This window comes from Micromys minutus, assembly GCF_963924665.1.
Source record: "Micromys minutus genome assembly, chromosome: 25".
In the NCBI taxonomy this organism is placed as follows: Eukaryota; Metazoa; Chordata; class Mammalia; order Rodentia; family Muridae; genus Micromys; species Micromys minutus.
The window spans coordinates 25,663,112-25,680,570 of record NC_137960.1 but is presented as its reverse complement, the minus strand read 5'-3'; the positions used below and the strand labels follow the sequence as shown (position 1 = coordinate 25,680,570).

The following is a 17,459-nucleotide window of genomic DNA, read 5'->3' as shown; positions in this document are numbered from 1 at the left end:
TGTGTAGCCAAAATGTTGAGATTCAAGTTCAGTGAGAGACACCAGCTCAAAACAAAGAAAAAAGAGGCCAGAGCCATGAGTTTGAGAGTAGGGATATACATGGGGGCTTGGGGAAGAATGGGAAAGGGAAAATGATGTAAGAAGGAAAGAAAGGCGCCCGTGCCTGTCCTCTGCATGGACGTGAGCAGGCAGACATTCACAATCAAGAGCCGAGAGCCAGACAGACTGAACAGAACACAGTGATTTTGCTTAATATGCATTTGTTTGCAGAGTTCATTTTTAAGTAAAAGATGAAGTTAAGTGTTCTTTCTGCCTCTGCCTTCCGAGTACTGGAATTAAAGGCATGCGCTACCAGTGCTCACCAGCAAGTCTTACTATTTTAATATGGAAGTACGAATATGCAAAATGAGTTTACCACATTGTAATTGACTGCCTTTTCTTTCTCCTTCCCTGTGGACTTCTAATAAACCAGTCGGGGATGAATCTAAACTTGTGAGCTCTTGTTATTTAATTTTTTATATATTTCTGTTTTATTAAGGTAGTGATTTTTTTTAATCTTCTGTTTCTGATTGGATAACTGATGCACAGACCGTGTTATTTATGTGGTTTCCAGCTGACTACCTAGCTCAAGCGTTTGACTCCCTGTGTTTGGACTTGAAGACAGATGAAGGAAAAACCTTATTTTTGGAGTACCAAGCCGTTCCAGTAATCCTGAAACACCTGAGAATATCCAGTAAAGGGCTCTTATCCAATGTCCTCGACAGCCTGCTTCAGATGACAGTGGAGTCAAGTAAGTTTCCATCTTCAGTGTCTGTAAAGAGATGACACGTCCCTTCCTTCTGATCAGAGCGCGCTAACCCCATATTCCAGGTACCACTGCACAGTGCTGTTAGTGGTGGCTGCTTTCAAAAGTGGCCACTTAGGTCAGCACACAGAATGAGGTTTCACTGTAGCATCTTGATGTGTGTGTGTGTGTGTGTGTGTGGCTGGCACCGCTGTCCTGTGGTCATTCCCATGTCCCCGTCCCCTGCAATCCCTTCCTTCCCTCTCTTGATTCCGTTCCTGCATCAGTATCCTGCAAAAACAAAGTTGTGGACATAGCTCTGTGCCCGTGTATATGATCTAAAATGTGAGCTCCTTTGTGAGAAGTACCGTGATCTTGTCTCTGAGTCGGCTTGACTTCACTTGTCACAATTCCATTTGCACCTGTTTTCTGAGAACGTTATGATCTTGTTTTTCTTTATGCATAACACTCTCTGGAGTACACGCGTGTGCCACGTCTTCTGTATTAACTCACGTGTTGGTGGACGTAGGATTCGTCCATTTCCCAGCTGTGGTGAGATGCAGCTGTAAACATGGAGGCACAGAGCCCTACAGTGTGCTGGCTTGGCCGTGGAGGTGGGTGATAGATGGGGTGGCTCTATATTTAGTTTCTTGGGGACATTCCGATCTCCACAGTGGCTGTACGGCAGCTTCTCAGTATTTTCAAATTCCTGTCATGTTGCTCTTTGAGATTTGGGGACAATAAATCAGGATCTCAGGAATTCTCAGAAATTTCAAAATTATGATGACTTTGTACACATTTCCTACTTCATTCTGTGTTAACCAGATAGCTAGAATTCATATTGAAAAAAAATAAAACACACTAAGTTGAGTAGTATTTACAAAGAACTACATCCTACTGGAATATTTAAACAGTGAAAAATCATAATTTAAAATTTCTATCTCCCAGTCAGGTAGCAGCTCCTCGTGGAATCACAAAGTGACCAAGGCACACTAAAGCGTGTACTTTGCACTGAAAATGTGTTGTGCCTTGAGAGAGTATTCTAAGGACTTAATCACATATCACACACACACACACACACACACACACACACACACGGGAACTCACTAGTGTGCATTTCCCCTGTTTCTTTGATCTTCTTGTACCCCTTTCTAAATGCTGTACACACATGTATATCTGTATATGCATTGCACACATTGCAGGTTAGGATCCACATACGGAGGAAAACATGTCTTTGATCAATTGATTTTTTTCCCCCTGAGATTAGGTGAGCTTGCTTAATACTATGCAGTATGAGTTCATCCATTTTCCTGCAAGTTTTGTGATTTTATTTTTCTTTAGAGCTAAATAGAAGTACGTCATTCTATATATGTTTAGACTTTATTACTCATTTCAGTTTTTGAGGAGCACCTAAGCTGCTTGCGTTTCCTTGCTGTATTGGATGTGGCAGCACTGGACATGGGGTGCAGACCTCTTTCCTGCGGTGTGAGCTCTCTGTGCGCATGCCCGGGACGACAGTAGCTGAAGCACACGGTCGGTCTGTTTCCAGGTTTCTGAGGACCTGCCAAGCTGATTTCCATCATGGTTGTGTGGACCCTCACCAGCAGTGAATAATGGCTCTTCTTTCTCTGCATCCTCTAATTTGTCAGATTTCTTGATGACAGCCACTCTGGCTGGGCTGAGGCATTATCTCAAAACATTGTCCTGATGACTGGGGATATTGAACATTTTAAAATTGTTATTGGCCGTTTGTATTTCTGTCTGGCTCTCTTCTTCCCTCCCTCCCTCCCTTCTTCCCCTCTTTCTTTCCTTCCTCCCTCCCTCCTTCCCTCCCTTTCTTTCTCACTTGCTGTAATTCATTACCCCATTTGCTAATTTTCAGTTTTATTTCCTAGGATTCTAATGTCTGCAGTTCTTTGTAAATTCTGCTTATCTGCCCCATGTCTGAAGTGTTTCTGGGAAGGTTTTCTCCCGTTCTATGGGCTCTCTGTGAACTCTGCTGACGGCTTCCTCTGCCCCAGAAGGTTTTTTTTTTTTTTTTTAATGTAGCCCCATCTGTTGATTTTGGGGGCTAGTTTTTGTGCTATTAAAGTTAATATCTAGAAAGTTCTTGCCCACCTTAGTGTCTTGAACAGAATTCCCCGTGTTTTCATCTAGAAGTTTCAGCGTTTATTTATTTTTTTTTTCTTATTTTTACTAGTACAGTGTGTTGTGTGTTTGGTCACACACACTCTCTTCCCCATTTGCTCTCCTCCAGCTGTGCTGGGCACACTCATTTGTGCCGCCCAGCTGTTCTGGGATGTGTGCTCCTCCCCGGGAACTTGTTCGGCTTACCAGGGGTTACACTCTTAGAGGAGACCGACTCCCTCTCAGCAGCTAGCAGTTGCTAATCGCTCCATGGTTAGGGGTGGGGCTTTATGTCCAACTCCCGCACTTCATGCTGAGATTTGGTCTGGTACGAGCTTGCACAGGTCTAGTGTGGGCTGTGACAAATGCCATGAGGTGTGTGTGCAGCCTCCCGGCTATGTCCAGAGGACACTGCTGTCTTGTAGCACCATTGCCTCCTCTTCCTCAGTGACCCCTGAGCCTCGAGAGGACAAGTGCAGTGTATGTGTTCCACTGCCGTCTTTGAATTTGCTGTACCTTAGCCAGTTGTGGGTCTCTGTGCTAATCAAAATCTAGTCCAAATAAAAGTTTGTGGTACGCCAGTCAGTGGGGGTGCCTGCCTCTAATCCCAGTACTCAGGAGGCAGAGGCAGGCCTGGTCTATAGAATGAATTCCAGGACAGCCAGGGCTGCACATAGAAACCCTACTTAACAAAACAGCAACAACAGCAGAAGTGTTTGGTAAATCACTAGGAGTCAGTTGAACACTATGTCTGTTTAGCAAAATAATAATAGTAGGTAGTCTTCGATAAGGCCTAAGTCCTGTTTAGCCACAGGATCTTAGCCTGATAACAGTGACGGCTATGGGTGTCATCTTGTGGAATGGCTCTTAAATCCAATCAGAAAGCGGTTGGTAAAGCGTGCTACAGAGGTGTGGATGGCACAGTGACCAGAATGGCCATCTTAGCATGGCTGACGGTCACTCAGTACCCAACCTGCAAGCAGCAGCAGGAAGAGCAATGTCAGAGCCGCACAGACTCTTTCCACAGGCTGATTTCTGTTTCCCTGGCTTTCCTTACGGTTTTAGATTTTGCTACTTCAGTAGTTTATTTTAATCAATACTGACTCAAGATAGTAACATACAAGCCTTCCAAGTAGTGTTTCTACATACAGAAAGCAAGATGAATGCAGAATTATCGTGGGTTTATGTCTTTTATAGGAAATAACTTACTTGCATTCATTTAAAAAAGCCTTTTGCAGAGGCTTTTTACTAAAGAAGTGGCTCTAAAGGGTACAATTTGACCCTGAGTGATTTTTCTTGTTAGTATTGTTTTTCAGCCTTCCCTAACTAGCCAGTGCCAGTAGCTTGTGCCTCCAAAGTATTTTCGTATAGTATCTTGTAATAAACACAAAGAATGAAGCAGGGCTTCTTACCTTTGCATGCATCTCTGTGGTTCCGAAAGGCTAGGTTTCTTTAGAAAATAATTTACATTCATTTCATGTGCATTGGCATTTGGCCTGTATATAAGTCTATGTGAAACTGTCAGATCTTGGAGTTAGAGACAGTTGTGAAGATTCCATGTGAGTGCTGAGAATTGAACCTAGGTTCTGCAGAAAAGCGTTTGGTGCTCTTAACTGCTGAGCCACCTCTCCAACCCCAAAACATAGTTCCTAAGTAAAAGGATATGTATATTTAAGGTGTTTGGTAACAAATTGGTAAATTTTTATTATTTCATTCTTTTGTTTTTTGTGTTTTTTTTGTTTTTGTTTTTGTTTTTGTTTTTGTTTTTTTTTCAAGACAGGGTTTCTCTGTGTAACTCTGGCTATCCTGGAACTCACTCTGTAGACCAGGCAGATCTTGAACTTGGATATCTGCCTGCCTCTGCCTCCTAAATGCTGTGATTAAAGGCCACCACTACCCATCTTATTCTTTCATTCTTAATGAGATTGAATATATTTTGTTCTCACAAAAAGTTGGGTTAATTGTGCTCACTAAAAAATAACAGGTATATCATTTCTAGTTGATTTACAAGAACTCAGTAATGGTTTCAGTCTTAAAGCAAATAGAAGCAAAACCACCTCTCATTTCCTCTCTTTTAACTTTCCATTTTTTTTTGTCTTGACTATTTTAGTTTTTTTATTTTGATTTTAGTTTTCAGGTAAATTCATTTTTATATGAACTCTTAAGTTTTTGTTTATTGTTTTGAGATTCTACTATAATTACATTGTGCCCCATTCTCTTTGCTCCTTCAAGCCCTGCCATATGTCCCTCCTTGTTCTCTTTTCAAACCTGGCATCTCTTTTCTCATTAACTGTTGTTAAACACGTATGTGCTTAAATAAACACACAATATATGCCTAAATACATGAATATAAGCCACTCAGTCTGAGAATGTTACATGTATGCGTATGTTTTCAAGGCTGCCTTTGGCATAGGGTAAGCAGTAGGTGTGCTCTTCCCCGGAGAAGACTTCCTCCCACCCTCAACACTCTTAATTGCCTGTGGTTCTTCATGTAGGGCTAAGGTCTCATGGGTTCCCTCACCACCACCACCCTGGTCCACTTTGGTATGTTCAGCTCACGTTTAAGCTCCTGTTGGTGAGATGTCATAGCTGTAGCTTCTGACATCCTAGGGGAGTCTCAATGCAAACCTTGGTCCTCAAGTTTCTACCTGCTCTTCCAACAGTGATTCCTTCACTTTTATTCTGAGGTTTTCAATCTGTTATTCTCTATCATTCATCAGCTCTTACACCCAAAATGTTCTTTCCTATCTAATACAGAGTTGTTATTGGGGTTTTAAAGAAAAATAATTTACTACTTCAACAGAATTTCCTATTTACAGTCACCTCGACTGGGCTTCCAGTTAGAAGTTTATTGAAGAAACCCGTTCTTTTCTTTCGAGTGTGCTTTGTATTAGATAATAACCTGCTCCGTGGGACACCCAACAAGAGTTTGCTTTGGCTTTTCAAATGATAGTTTTGTCCTAAAGTGTAAAAGATGAATGCATGACAGCCCCTGCTAGTGTTGATGCATGACTCACTCGGGTCTGGTTTTGCTTTTTGAATTTCCGTCTTATTCTCCAGCAGTAAAGCATGGTGACTTGTTTTGCAGAGTGCCTGCAACCTTTCCTGGAAGCCTGTAGCAACTCTCTGTTTTTCCGTACTTGTTCTGTGCTGCTGCGAACCCCTAAACTTGATCTTCACATCCTAGAAAAGCTCAGCATTATCCTACAGAAGCTTTCCAAAATCAAGTAAGAAAGTCTTTCTTGTAACATTCTTGATTAATAATTATATTGTGCATTACTGGGGCTGCTTTTTCAGTCTCGATCTCAAGCCAGTTTTACGATGATTATGATGACTGCCTTCTAATTTAATTATGATTTCCAGTCTATAGATGTAAAAATTAAGAATCATAAATATTAATTGTCAAAGACCACATATTTGGGGCTGGACAGAGGCTCAGCAGGCAAGAGTAGGTATTTTGTAAGCGTGAGGAGCTGAGTTCAACCCCCAGGACTCATGTAAAAGACTAAATGTGGCTGTGTGCTGTTCACGTCTTTCCACTCTGAGTTTAGCTCATGAAACCTTGCTTTCTTAGCATCTTAATCCTGTCGTCAGCCATTTTCTCCATTGTTTTCAAAAGCAAGTGCTATTTCCTCAGATTTGCATAAGTTCTCTCAAGTTTATAAGTAATTAAGTAATATGCTTATCCTTTTACAGGAGCAACAAGAAGCTCTTTGAAGTTTTTACCATTCACCTCATGCTTCAGGAAATACAAAGGACAACACATCCAGAGCACGCCTTTCTCTGTATCAACCTGAATTCAACGCTGTTCAATCTGGGTTTGACAAAATGTAACTTCTTGGTCTCCAGTACAAGCCATTAGAAAAGCATGTGTGTGTGTGTGTGTGTGTGTGTGTGTGTGTGTGTGTGTGTGTGTGGTATATGTATGTATAAGTATTCTGTATTTGTAAAAGTGGAAAAATCACCAAAGTACAATTTTACAGAGTAAAATTATCAACAGCATCATTTATCATGAAAGATATCTAGAAAGATTTTTTAGCTATGTAAATGAGACCCATAGAAGGTGTGGATGTTTTAGGATGTTTCAGTTTAAGGTAATGCTAATGTACAAGGTCGCTTTTCAAAAATTCAAGGCATCAGGGTCAGAATTCAAAGCAACAGGGTTACATTTTATAAAAATATTTTAGGAAAAGTCTTCCTTGAAATTATGTGATATTTGGAATATAATATGTTCTTATGTGGAAATAAACTATGTTATCATTTTTCCCAGAATATACTAGAATTCCTTCTTTTGATAACAGTTTTCTAAAAGACGTGGTTTTTATATAGTGCTGGGTGTTCCAGGACCGGATATGTAAATCGAGCTGACCTGGAACTCATAGCCTCCTACCTCTGCTCCTGAGTGGTGCACTAAAGGCGTGCGCCACCATGCCTTGTAAGTACTTGTCTTGTGCTTGCTCATTCTGTTTTTCTCTTACCTTTACTTGCGTTGTGGTTGTTAGGCAGGTACTATGATGAGCTGCAACTCAAGCCCAAGAGTGTGTATGGTTTATACAGTATTGTCTTATGAAATTGGGTGCATACTTTATGAAACTGGGTCAAACTAGGAACATGATATGTGTTCTCCATTCTTGTTCAGTTCAGTACTAGAAGTCTCAGCTAGATCAGTAGGATAAGGTATAAATAAAAGGAATACAAATAAAAAAGAAGGCATTAAAGTTTCCTAATTTATAGAGTCTGTGATTTTTATATAGAAGACTCCATCAAAAAACTCTTAGACTGATAAACACTTTCAGCAAAGTGGCAGGAAGCAAAATGAGCATACAAAAAACGGTGTCTGTACTGTATAACATTCCAAGGAAGAAATCAGGAATAGAATCTCACGATTGTCATGAAAAGCATACTTCTAACCAAGGAAGTGAAAGACTTCTATAATGAAGAAAGAAATGGAGGAAGGCACTAGAGGTTGGAAAGACCTCCTCATGGATTAGAAGATTCACTATTGTGAAGGAGCAATCTACAGATTCAAGGTAATCCTCACCAAAATTCTGATGCCATTAATTATTGGAGGAGGAGAAGAAGGGGAGGAAGGGGAGGAGGAGGAGGGAGAAGGAAGAAGAAGAAGAGGAGGAGGAAAAGTAAGGAAAGGAAGAAACAAAGAAAGAATCACCATCATCTTAGAATTCTCATGGAATCTAAAAATCCTCAGCCAAATCAATCTGGGCTTACAGCCTTTCCTCGCCGTCTTCTGTACTGCTCCCTGAGTTTTCCCGAGTGGTGCAGGTGTCCCCACAGGGTGGAATACTCCATCCCGTATCCTTGACACTTTGGCCAGTAGTGTGTTTCTGCGTTAACTGCCCTCCATTGCAATAAGAAGCATCTCTGACTAAGACTTGTGTAGCATTATTTTCAAATGTCAGACTGGGAACTGAGAATGATGTTGTTGTATAAACTGTGTCTCCCTAAAAAGTAGCTTAAAAAACCCTGATAACTCGATACCTTAAAATTAAGTAATGCTTATTTATAAAAAATATCTGAGTTGGAAAGGACCTGGTTTCAGTTCCCAGCACTCACATGTTGTTCACAGCAGTCTGTAACTGCAATCCCAGCGCACCGCTGCCCTCTTCTGGCCTCTCCAGGCACCAGGCATGCATGTGGTACACAGACATACATGCAGAGAAAACACTCAAATACATCTTTTTTTTTTTTTTTAATCTGAAGAATTTCCAAGTTCGTTGAAACCCATTGCTGTAACTTTTCCTGTCTTAAAACTGAAACATTAACAGAAACCTGCTGTTAGGGAACCCAAAGCCTACTTAAAGATTTGTTTTTCTTACATAATTCTAGTCAGACTGGTCAGTTCCAGTAGAAATGTTAACATCAAAGGAGTTAACTCATTAGAGACTTAAGAAGCAATACTTTATGTCTTAAGGTTTATAGCTGTTTACACAGAAGTCTGAAAGCACTTTTTGATAAATCCATAGAGCTGGTTGAGAGGAAGCCGAACCAGAGGAATGTCTGTGGCTGCTGTTGCTGTTCGTCTTGTGAGAATAATGCAGGATCACATACAGGGTGGCCCAGTGTGTATCGAGCATTGTCTGGCGTCTGCCTTCACCTCTCTTTCAGATATCAGCACAACACCAGAGCTACATCCTTGTGCTTTCCCACACATTAGACATAAGCAGCTGGGGCAGGAGAGCGAGCCAGTGTGGACCTCAGGGTCAAGGAGCTGGGACTGCAGACAGACTGTTGCCGCCTTCTGTCAATTGTCACCGTGGCTGCAGGTGCAAAGCCTCTGCAGAGCCATCGGTCTGGGTAAAGTGAGAGGATGCAAGCTGTCTGCTGCTAGTCCGCTTGGCTTGCTACGGTGTTCTGTGGGTCTTCTGTGGACCTACTCTGCACCCTCTTCTGGTGGGAGGCCAGCCTGACCTTCCTACTGGACTTGGCAGACCTTACTTTTCCACCTGCTGGGCTATCCCTGTAAGAACTGAAATGGACAAAGGAAACAATAAAAATTTAGACTGGCCTCACTAGCAAGAGACAGACCTATTTAGCCTGCGAGGGGCATCCCAAGCCCCCGAGGCACTGTGACTAGACTGTAGTAAGCACACATGGAACATGATTTGAGTGGGGTTTATAGTTAAGGGTAAGTAAGGGAAGGACAGGGTTTCATTGGGATCAGAATGGGGGGAAATAAGCTTTTTTTTTCTAGTTAAGTTTGTGTTTTAATTACAGGAGGTAAGATAGGTCTGCTGTCTGTGTCTGCAGCCACTGGGGTTAGAACCAGCTGCTTTTGTTTCTCAACCTTTGGGAATTGTACAAAAGATGACTTCCTGGAACTTCAAGCCCAGCTTAGGGCCTTGGTTTTAAGGAGAGGAGGAAATTTCCTTTTTCCAGATCAGAGTCACTCCAGACCCAAGAATCTCAAAATCACAATCCCTCCTATCAGAGAGTAGTTACATCCATACATACAAGAAATGGTGCCCCATATATATGTGGATGCTGCCATGTTTCCCACCTTGGTGATAATGGACTGAACCTGTGCACCAGCCCCAGCTAAATGTTCGCCTTTATAAGAGTTGCCTTGGTCATGGTGTCTCTTCACAGTAATCAAACCCTAACTAAGACATATGCATATATGTGTATATGTGTACGTATCTACATATATCTGAGAGGAGCATTGACTTTATACTGTCTAGTATGGTAGACTGGGTGATAGCAGTTAGCACTCCAGGCAGAATCTCTGTATAGAGTTTAGGCAACAAGGTAAAAATGTAAGTATCTAGAGGAAGGGGAGGGACCTGGATAGGAGGGAACAAAGGGACTGTCTGGAGTGAAACTTGTTGTTGAGATTTTTGTGCCTGGTTTCTAAGTCTTTATGTCCTAAACTAGTTTTGATTTGTTGGTATAGAAGCAACATTATTCCTATAGGAGAGTATATATCCCTCTGTGGACTGTAGGCAGGAGGTCTAGCCCTCTATAGTTCTGGAGCTTCTCAGTAGCCAAAGAACCAAGTAGATTCTGAAGGGTGTCAGGCAGATGAGAAATTTCCTCAAGGCTTTCTCAGTGCTGGAGAGCCAGAAGTTAACTGATGTCAAGATTCCTGGGCCTGCTACCCAGTTCCAAGCCTATAGAGGATGCTGAGAGTTGTTAGTAAGGGGATGAATCAGATAGCTGTTTTTGCTTTTATTGGAGTAGAGGAGTGGGGAGTGGGCTATCTGGAGGGATGAGAGAAGTGTACAAAGTCCTGTCCAGCTACCAGGCAGATCCAAAGCAGCCCTGTGCTGCAGGAGAGATGCTGATAAGGTTGAAACAGGTTATTGGGTACGGCTTACCTTTCCAGTTGTGCCATGAGGAAAATGAGTGCCCTAGGGACAAGGTGGCGAAAGGTTGCAACCCGACTAGGTAAATGAATTAATTGCGGGGTTTTCCTGAATTATGTGGAAGGTACTAGTGTCAAGGAAAAGCCGGTAAAGTGTGGAGATGTTAGGAGCCAACAACTGGGAGTGGGATCCAATGTGAATGGGGAGGTTTTGGGGTTTTGGAAAGACTTAACTAGCCCTGGGAAATTGGGTCTCTTTTCTTGCCCTCGGTGATATTGGGAATTTTTGGTAGATTCAAACAGACTGAAGGTCAGAAGACCAGTAAGACAGACATTTTTTAAAGAACCTTGTGTTATAGAGAAGTTTTGTGAGATCACCTTGATATGGCAGGAGGTAACAGACAGGAGGGGTGAAGAGAAGGAAGCAAGGCCTACAGACACATAAGGGGCCTGATAAGCTAGGTTAGCTGCGGCTTAGGAAGGTTCTTAGGGTAGGTGCTGTGGGAGAATAGTTTTTTTATGCTGTAGAAACTTGACTGATCACGATTCATTTCTTGAGTCCTCTAGACCAGTCTAGAAATCTCACTGTATGTTTCTAGAAATCTCCCTGCATGTTTCTAGATTCAAAACCAATGCACTGGACACCCTTTTTAGTTTGTTTGGTATTATATGTGAGGATGAAATAAACCACCGAATGACTCCTTGGTTGGGGGGTAGGTAGGGAAAGAGAACAAACACAACTGGGGGCAAGGCACCCAGAAGAGTGCAGAGTAGAGGGGAGGGGAGGGGAGGGACTAGAAGAGAAGAGAAGAGAAGAAGACGGGATATGGCCAGGGACAGAGAAGAGAGAATATTGAGAATAGTGGGGGTAAGGAGAAAAACCTTGTCAGAAAGATCTGGAACGACCTTGGGGCTAGCATAGTGCTGGAGTGATGGGTGGGGTGAGCAGGGCCAGGATGCTGGCATGGGTTTTGAAGTATATAATGAGTACTATGAATAGGGACCATAAGAGCCTGGAGGCCAGCATGGGCTTTGAAATCCCTTCATAGTCCAGTTTAAGTTGGGCCTGAACTCAGCTTTGAACCAGATCAGTGGGCCTGCCTTTTTGGATAGTAGGGTGGGGTAACCTTGGGACCTGACTTGTAAATATTTAAATTAGAAGATGTCAGAATTAGGAGAGAGATGAAAACCCAGAGGAAGTAAGCAAAACAGGAAAAGGTATGGAAAATGTCTGGCCTGCTGTCTGGGAGAGGTGAAATGAGAAGGAGACAAAGAAATGATGTTCCTTTAAACGCACAGGGTGCGTACCTTCATCTCAGCGCACTTGGGAGGTATCAACAGGGGGATCTTTGAATTTGAGACCAGTCTGGTCTATAAGGTGAATTCCAGGACAGCCAGTGCTACACAGAGAAATTTTTCCTTGAACCAAACAAATAAACAGCAAACAAAAGTTGTGTTGTCAGAAGGTTTCATTTAGGTAATTTGGGAAAGTATAAGTCAGATGTAGGTGCTCTGGGAGGGGAGTAAGGTGTGTCAGGTGACCCAGCACTTGTGAGCAAACCAAAGGTAATTAGAGGGGGAAAAAAAAAACCCAAACAGGTTCCTCGCTGTAGGTAACAGCCTTCTTGATCCATTTTTCTGGGAATTACTTTGGCTAACATAGAAAGCATCATGTTTATTGTTACTATGAGAGTCTGGCATTGTGACCCCCATCTCCAAATATCAACCACTGAATTTGTGTTGTCTGCAGGCCCATTAACCACTAGATTTGTTTAGTGAGGAGCGAGGAGGGCATGAAGGAGTGAATAAAAGGAAATGAAGAGTCACTGTGACAAACTCTGTTTGATCAGGGGTGAAGAAGAGGAAGCTGCCCTGTAACTAGAGGATGTCAATGGCATCCAGAAGTTTGTCAGATGTTATGACTGGTCAGGATATAAGCCAGAGATCCTGTTGTATTGGATCAAGAGCAATCATTGGAGGATCAAAGACTGCTAAGGAAGTTTCCTCTGGACTGGAGAAAGCCCAGAGATTGAGAGAAGTTGGGTCTGTAGAATACAGTTACACAGGGGTGGGGGCAGCTTAAGTTTAGACATCCTTTGAGTTTTGCTGCTGTGGGGGTAGTGAGGATGATTAAATGGCCCTTTCTGTTTTTGTTGTAGGTCTTTGGTGTGAATGGAACATTGAGATATACCTATTGTTCAGCCTCATGATGGAGGCTTTGGTTTGCTTAGATCAAGAGGGTGTGTTTGTTGGAGGTATTGGAGGAGAGGAAGGTGGAGTGAGCATGGGGTTAAGTGCAGAAATGAAAGAGCTGGCATTTGCAGGATTATGAGGGATCTGCCATATCAAAGTTCAAAGGTATTTAGGGTTGAGGGCTTACATGGCAGGGGCCCTCAGAAGGACCAGTGGGAGGAGTTTGATCCAGTCTACATACAAGTCTGGATAGTTTGACTGTTACTATACAGTTCATGTGTCCTACTTTGCCAGAGGATTTGGTTTCCAGTCCCAGACTTGGTTTTTTTCTTGTTGAGTGGGTTTTAAGTCCAATTAGAGGGCTGTTGGTTACTGCCAAGGTATGCCTGCCACAACTGCGCCCTTAGGGTTACTGTGTTGTGCTGTCTGTCGATGTAGTTCCTATGTGTCATAGCTGGGTAGGACTGTTGGCTGCCTCCTTCCTTTGGAAACTTGCATGGCACCTGCTGATATCATGAAAGCTAGTCCTTAGGGATGAGGCTTTCAGGTCAGGGGTCTCCGGGTCCTGTTTATGAAGTGCATGCTGTCTTCAGCAATTAGGATTTGTCTTCTACCTCTGAGGATGGGGTGCGTAACCAAAAACAACAGCAACAGGCTGTATGTTTGGGGAGTCTCTTAGACAGCTCTGGACAACAACTCAAAAGAGGGATCCTAGGTCTGATACAGCAGGTTTTAGCTGGTCTTTGACCCTTGGAGGAAGCATCATCAACCTAGATGAGAAGAAAAATCACTGAAACTGAATGCGTGTATTTATACATAGTTATGTGTAGGTTGGAGCTTTGGGGGTTTTGTTTTTGTTTTGTGTATGCATATGTGTGTGTGTGCACGCACGTGCATGTGTGTGTGTGTTGGTAAAAAGTTTAAAATGTGATTTACTGTGGCTTTTTCAACATCCTTATGTTATTCTACCCAACTCTCTCCTTCTGTGTGTCTCTTTCTCACCCTTGCCCCCTTTCCACATTTCCATGTCATGTCATTTGTACCCTGACTGCTCCCCCCCATCTTCTGTATTTGCCCCCTTCCCTCTCTGGAGGACCCTGCTCCCTCTTCTCATTTCTCTGGCAAGATCACTGGCACCCTGCTATTCCTCTCTATTTTTCCCTAGTTTCCCTATCCTGGTAATAGTTCTGTTTTGTTTTCTGGTTTCTGTAGTTACTACAGGCTGTGTGCTCAGCTTTCAGCTTCCTGTTGGCTTAGAGAGCACAGCCAACACTATCACTTGCAACGCTCATCCCACACACGACAGAGCCCTGAGATAATTTAGGAAGTAGTTTATGTGTGCTCAGCGGGCAGTGACAAATACACTCTATGCTAAAGCACAGAATTCCAGAAGAATTCCAGAAGAATTCCAGAAGGATTCCAGAAGAATTCCAGAAGAATTCTTGGATTGTAGCTACAGTGGTCAGCCATCCTTACCCAGCCCCATCTGGGCAAGCTGTGTACATTTCAGGTGGCTATGTGTAAGATGTCTAGTCCCTTCTAGTCACGGCCCTGTGACTTCTGATAACAGGGAAAAATAAGTTTTGGAGTCCTGCCAGAGAACAGGGCCTGCTGCAAAGGACCATTCTGGGAGTAGAGCAACATTCCTCAAAGTGCAGGCCTTCCAGCCTGAATGCTGGAGCAAATTCAAGATCAGGTGACACGGATTTGAAGGCAAAGCTCAGTAGTACATTAGTACATCAACAGTAGAGCCAGGTAAGAAACTGCCCAGAGTTCCATTAGCCATCCTTCCCCGGGGAAGCTACTTCCTGGAGTGTGTTGGTCCCCCTCTCTCTGAGTCCTCACATGGCCTGGGACCGTTGGGTTTCGCCAGTGAGAGCCTTAGTAAGAGAGTGGAGGAGGAGCCATGCGATGGGTTTCTTAAGTCCCTGCTTCCCACAGTTGGCTTGAGATTCGAGGAGGTTGACTATAAGTCAGTCCTGTAAACCTGAACCTACTCCTCTGCTCTTAGTTAACCCGCAATCACCTTTCCTCACACATCAACCAAAAACGGCCCTTCCACTCAGACTTAAGACTTTAGTCTCCCACTTGGATGCCTTGACAATAAACGGTCTCTTTTACAAAACTGCTTTTAATGATTAGCATACTAAGGCAAAATGAACAGAGTTCAGTCCCCTAAGCTGTATTCCTGCTGTGGTTCGAATAAGAATTATTCCCTGGTGATTGGTTCTGAGCTGATAGTGACATTTTGGGAGGTGACAGAGCTTTAGAAGCTGGGGTCCAGCTAGGGGAAGTAGGTCACCAAGGGAGGTGGTGGGCTGTCCTCTGCCTCTGACTCAGGATGTTTCTAGTCTACCATTTGAGAGTGACCTCTGCCCTACATTTCTGGCTCCTGATGCTCTGCTCACAGCATGTAAGCAGCTATCTGTGGAACCCTTTGAAACACTGAGCTGAAATATGTCAGCTACTTTAACAATGATAAAGGTGATTGAGACAGTCTCCACAGGCCCCCTTTCTGCTCTTCACTCCTTAAGGAACTAGCACTGCCTGCAGCCTGTGGCTCTGAACCCTGTCCACACCAGAGGCCCCTAACCTGGTCCTGTCTGGCTGTGCTGCTTATGTTCTGTAGGACCATGATAGATTTAGCATAGCCTCACTCCTTCCAGCAGCCCCTCCTTTCCCCAGGGTCACAGAGGGAGGAGGCCCCACCGAAGTGTGCAGGGCTAGCCAGAGTCCTTTCTACTCCCTCTACACCCATTTTGCTATGAGATGGAACTGAAGATTATCATGACTTGCTCTGAGCTCACTTTGGAGGTTTCCTCTTTGTGTTTGAGAAGCTGTCCCCGTCCCCCCTTCCCATTTTGTATTTGGTGTGTGTGTGTGTGTGTGTGTGTGTGTGTGTGTGTTGCTGTGCTTTGTCCAGCTGTAAGGTGGATATATACTTTTCCCACTCTGTCTCTCTGTTATTCCTGGGGAAGGCAGCTGCCTGACAAACACCGAGATTTCACATCAGTTCCAGTAGAAGGAGCCTTAGTGTGGTGGTGCACACCTTTAATCCCAACCCTTGGGAAGCAGAGGCAGGAGGATCTCTGTGAGTTTGCAGCCAGCATGGTCTCCAATACTGAATATTATATGGCTACATAGCAAAACCCTATCTCAAAAATCAACAAAAAGAGATAGATGTGTGAATATTTAAGAGGTGAAATGAGGAGTGTGTTAGGAGGATGGAGGTAGCAGTGATGCTGAGCAGGTATAGAGAACAAGACTGTGAGATATACAACCAGGAGCATCCTGTACACCTGGATGTAGAGGAAAGCCTCACCTGTGCACGTTTCTCTTCAGCTCTTTATAGGAATGGGGTCTATTGCTTTTATTCTAACTCCTGTCTTCCCTATAGTGGTTCAGAAGCAGATCTCAGTCTACCAAATTATCCAGAAGTGATACGGATGAGGGTGATCTTTTAGTTATCTCCCTTAAGATAAGGTCTTAGAAGCTCCATTTGCCATGGAAGTAAATGTAATGGAGTATATAAAATTTTAACTAGTCCTCTAGGTTTGGATGACTTGGCCTAAGTAAATAATTTCAAATAAGGAATATATGTTAAAAGTGCTGATAGTGTTTGTAGCAATGTAATTTATAGCTATAAAATTTCCTAAGAACTTGCTACATATCTGAAGTTTAATAATCCACTTAACATATTATACAAACTTTAGCATAGTAAAATGACAATCATAAAGATACATGGAGAAAGCAGGTTGAAACTGTTACATGAATATAAACAAACCTGCAATGTTATACACTTACTTGGAATCCAATAACTACTTAAGAGGCCACAAGTAGAAACGTTTTGGTGAAACATCCTGATTGGTAAGGGCCTTCACACAAAAGGTGCCAGGAGCAGGGCCTGAGTATGTCAGTGATCTGGCACCCGTGTGGGGCTGGCTCTCCACTTAGGGGTGGTTGGGAGCAGAACTGCAGATCTGTTCACTGACTATGGGTCTGAGAGCTTGCATTCATGGGGACTCTACAAAAGTTAAGTTTGACCTGGTTCTGTTGTAGACCCAAGCATCTCTAAGGTGTGTACTATGAAAAGGGTCAGAGCCAGGAACAGTGTGGGCTTCTGAGAACACAGCACATTTTTCCTGTGGGTAGCCAGGTAGTGAGGTCTGACGCTGTACCAGGGCCAGGTCTGCACAGCTGCCCTACAGACATGCCTGCAACTACAATTCCCCGGGGGTCAGAACTGGCCCACATTTTACTATATTGATAAATCTACCCATTTAGTGAACAAAAATTACAGAGCCATAACAATAGGGTGGGGACATCCAAGTAAGACTGTAATAACCATAAGGAGGTGATGAGATGTTAGGGTGGGAGTGGAGCGAATAGGTCTCACCATCTCTTTCCATTTCCACCTTCTTATCTCCACACTCTACGTTAATGCCATTAAGGGAAACACAATTTTCTGTTATTTTGGAGCATTCAGACATCAGACTCGACTCTCCAACTCTCTGGATACCAAGAGGATGTCTA

The 17,459-nt window shown here is 43.2% G+C and overlaps 1 protein-coding gene across 4 annotated transcripts in view; it reads left to right on the top strand.

Annotated features, from left to right (window-relative positions):
- The window catches only part of CCDC138 (coiled-coil domain containing 138), a gene marked incomplete at both ends in the record, with an annotated part of 53,178 nt that extends 46,405 nt beyond the window's left edge, over positions 1-6,773 (top strand). For all 4 annotated transcript variants that reach the window (XM_080937679.1, XM_080937681.1, XM_080937680.1 and 1 more), the window contains 3 exons: positions 614-790; positions 6,000-6,138; positions 6,608-6,773. In XM_080937679.1, the coding sequence (XP_080793805.1) occupies positions 614-790; positions 6,000-6,138; positions 6,608-6,773 (482 nt within the window). The remainder of the gene's footprint in view (positions 1-613; positions 791-5,999; positions 6,139-6,607) is intronic.
- Between the last annotated feature and the right edge of the window lie 10,686 nt (positions 6,774-17,459).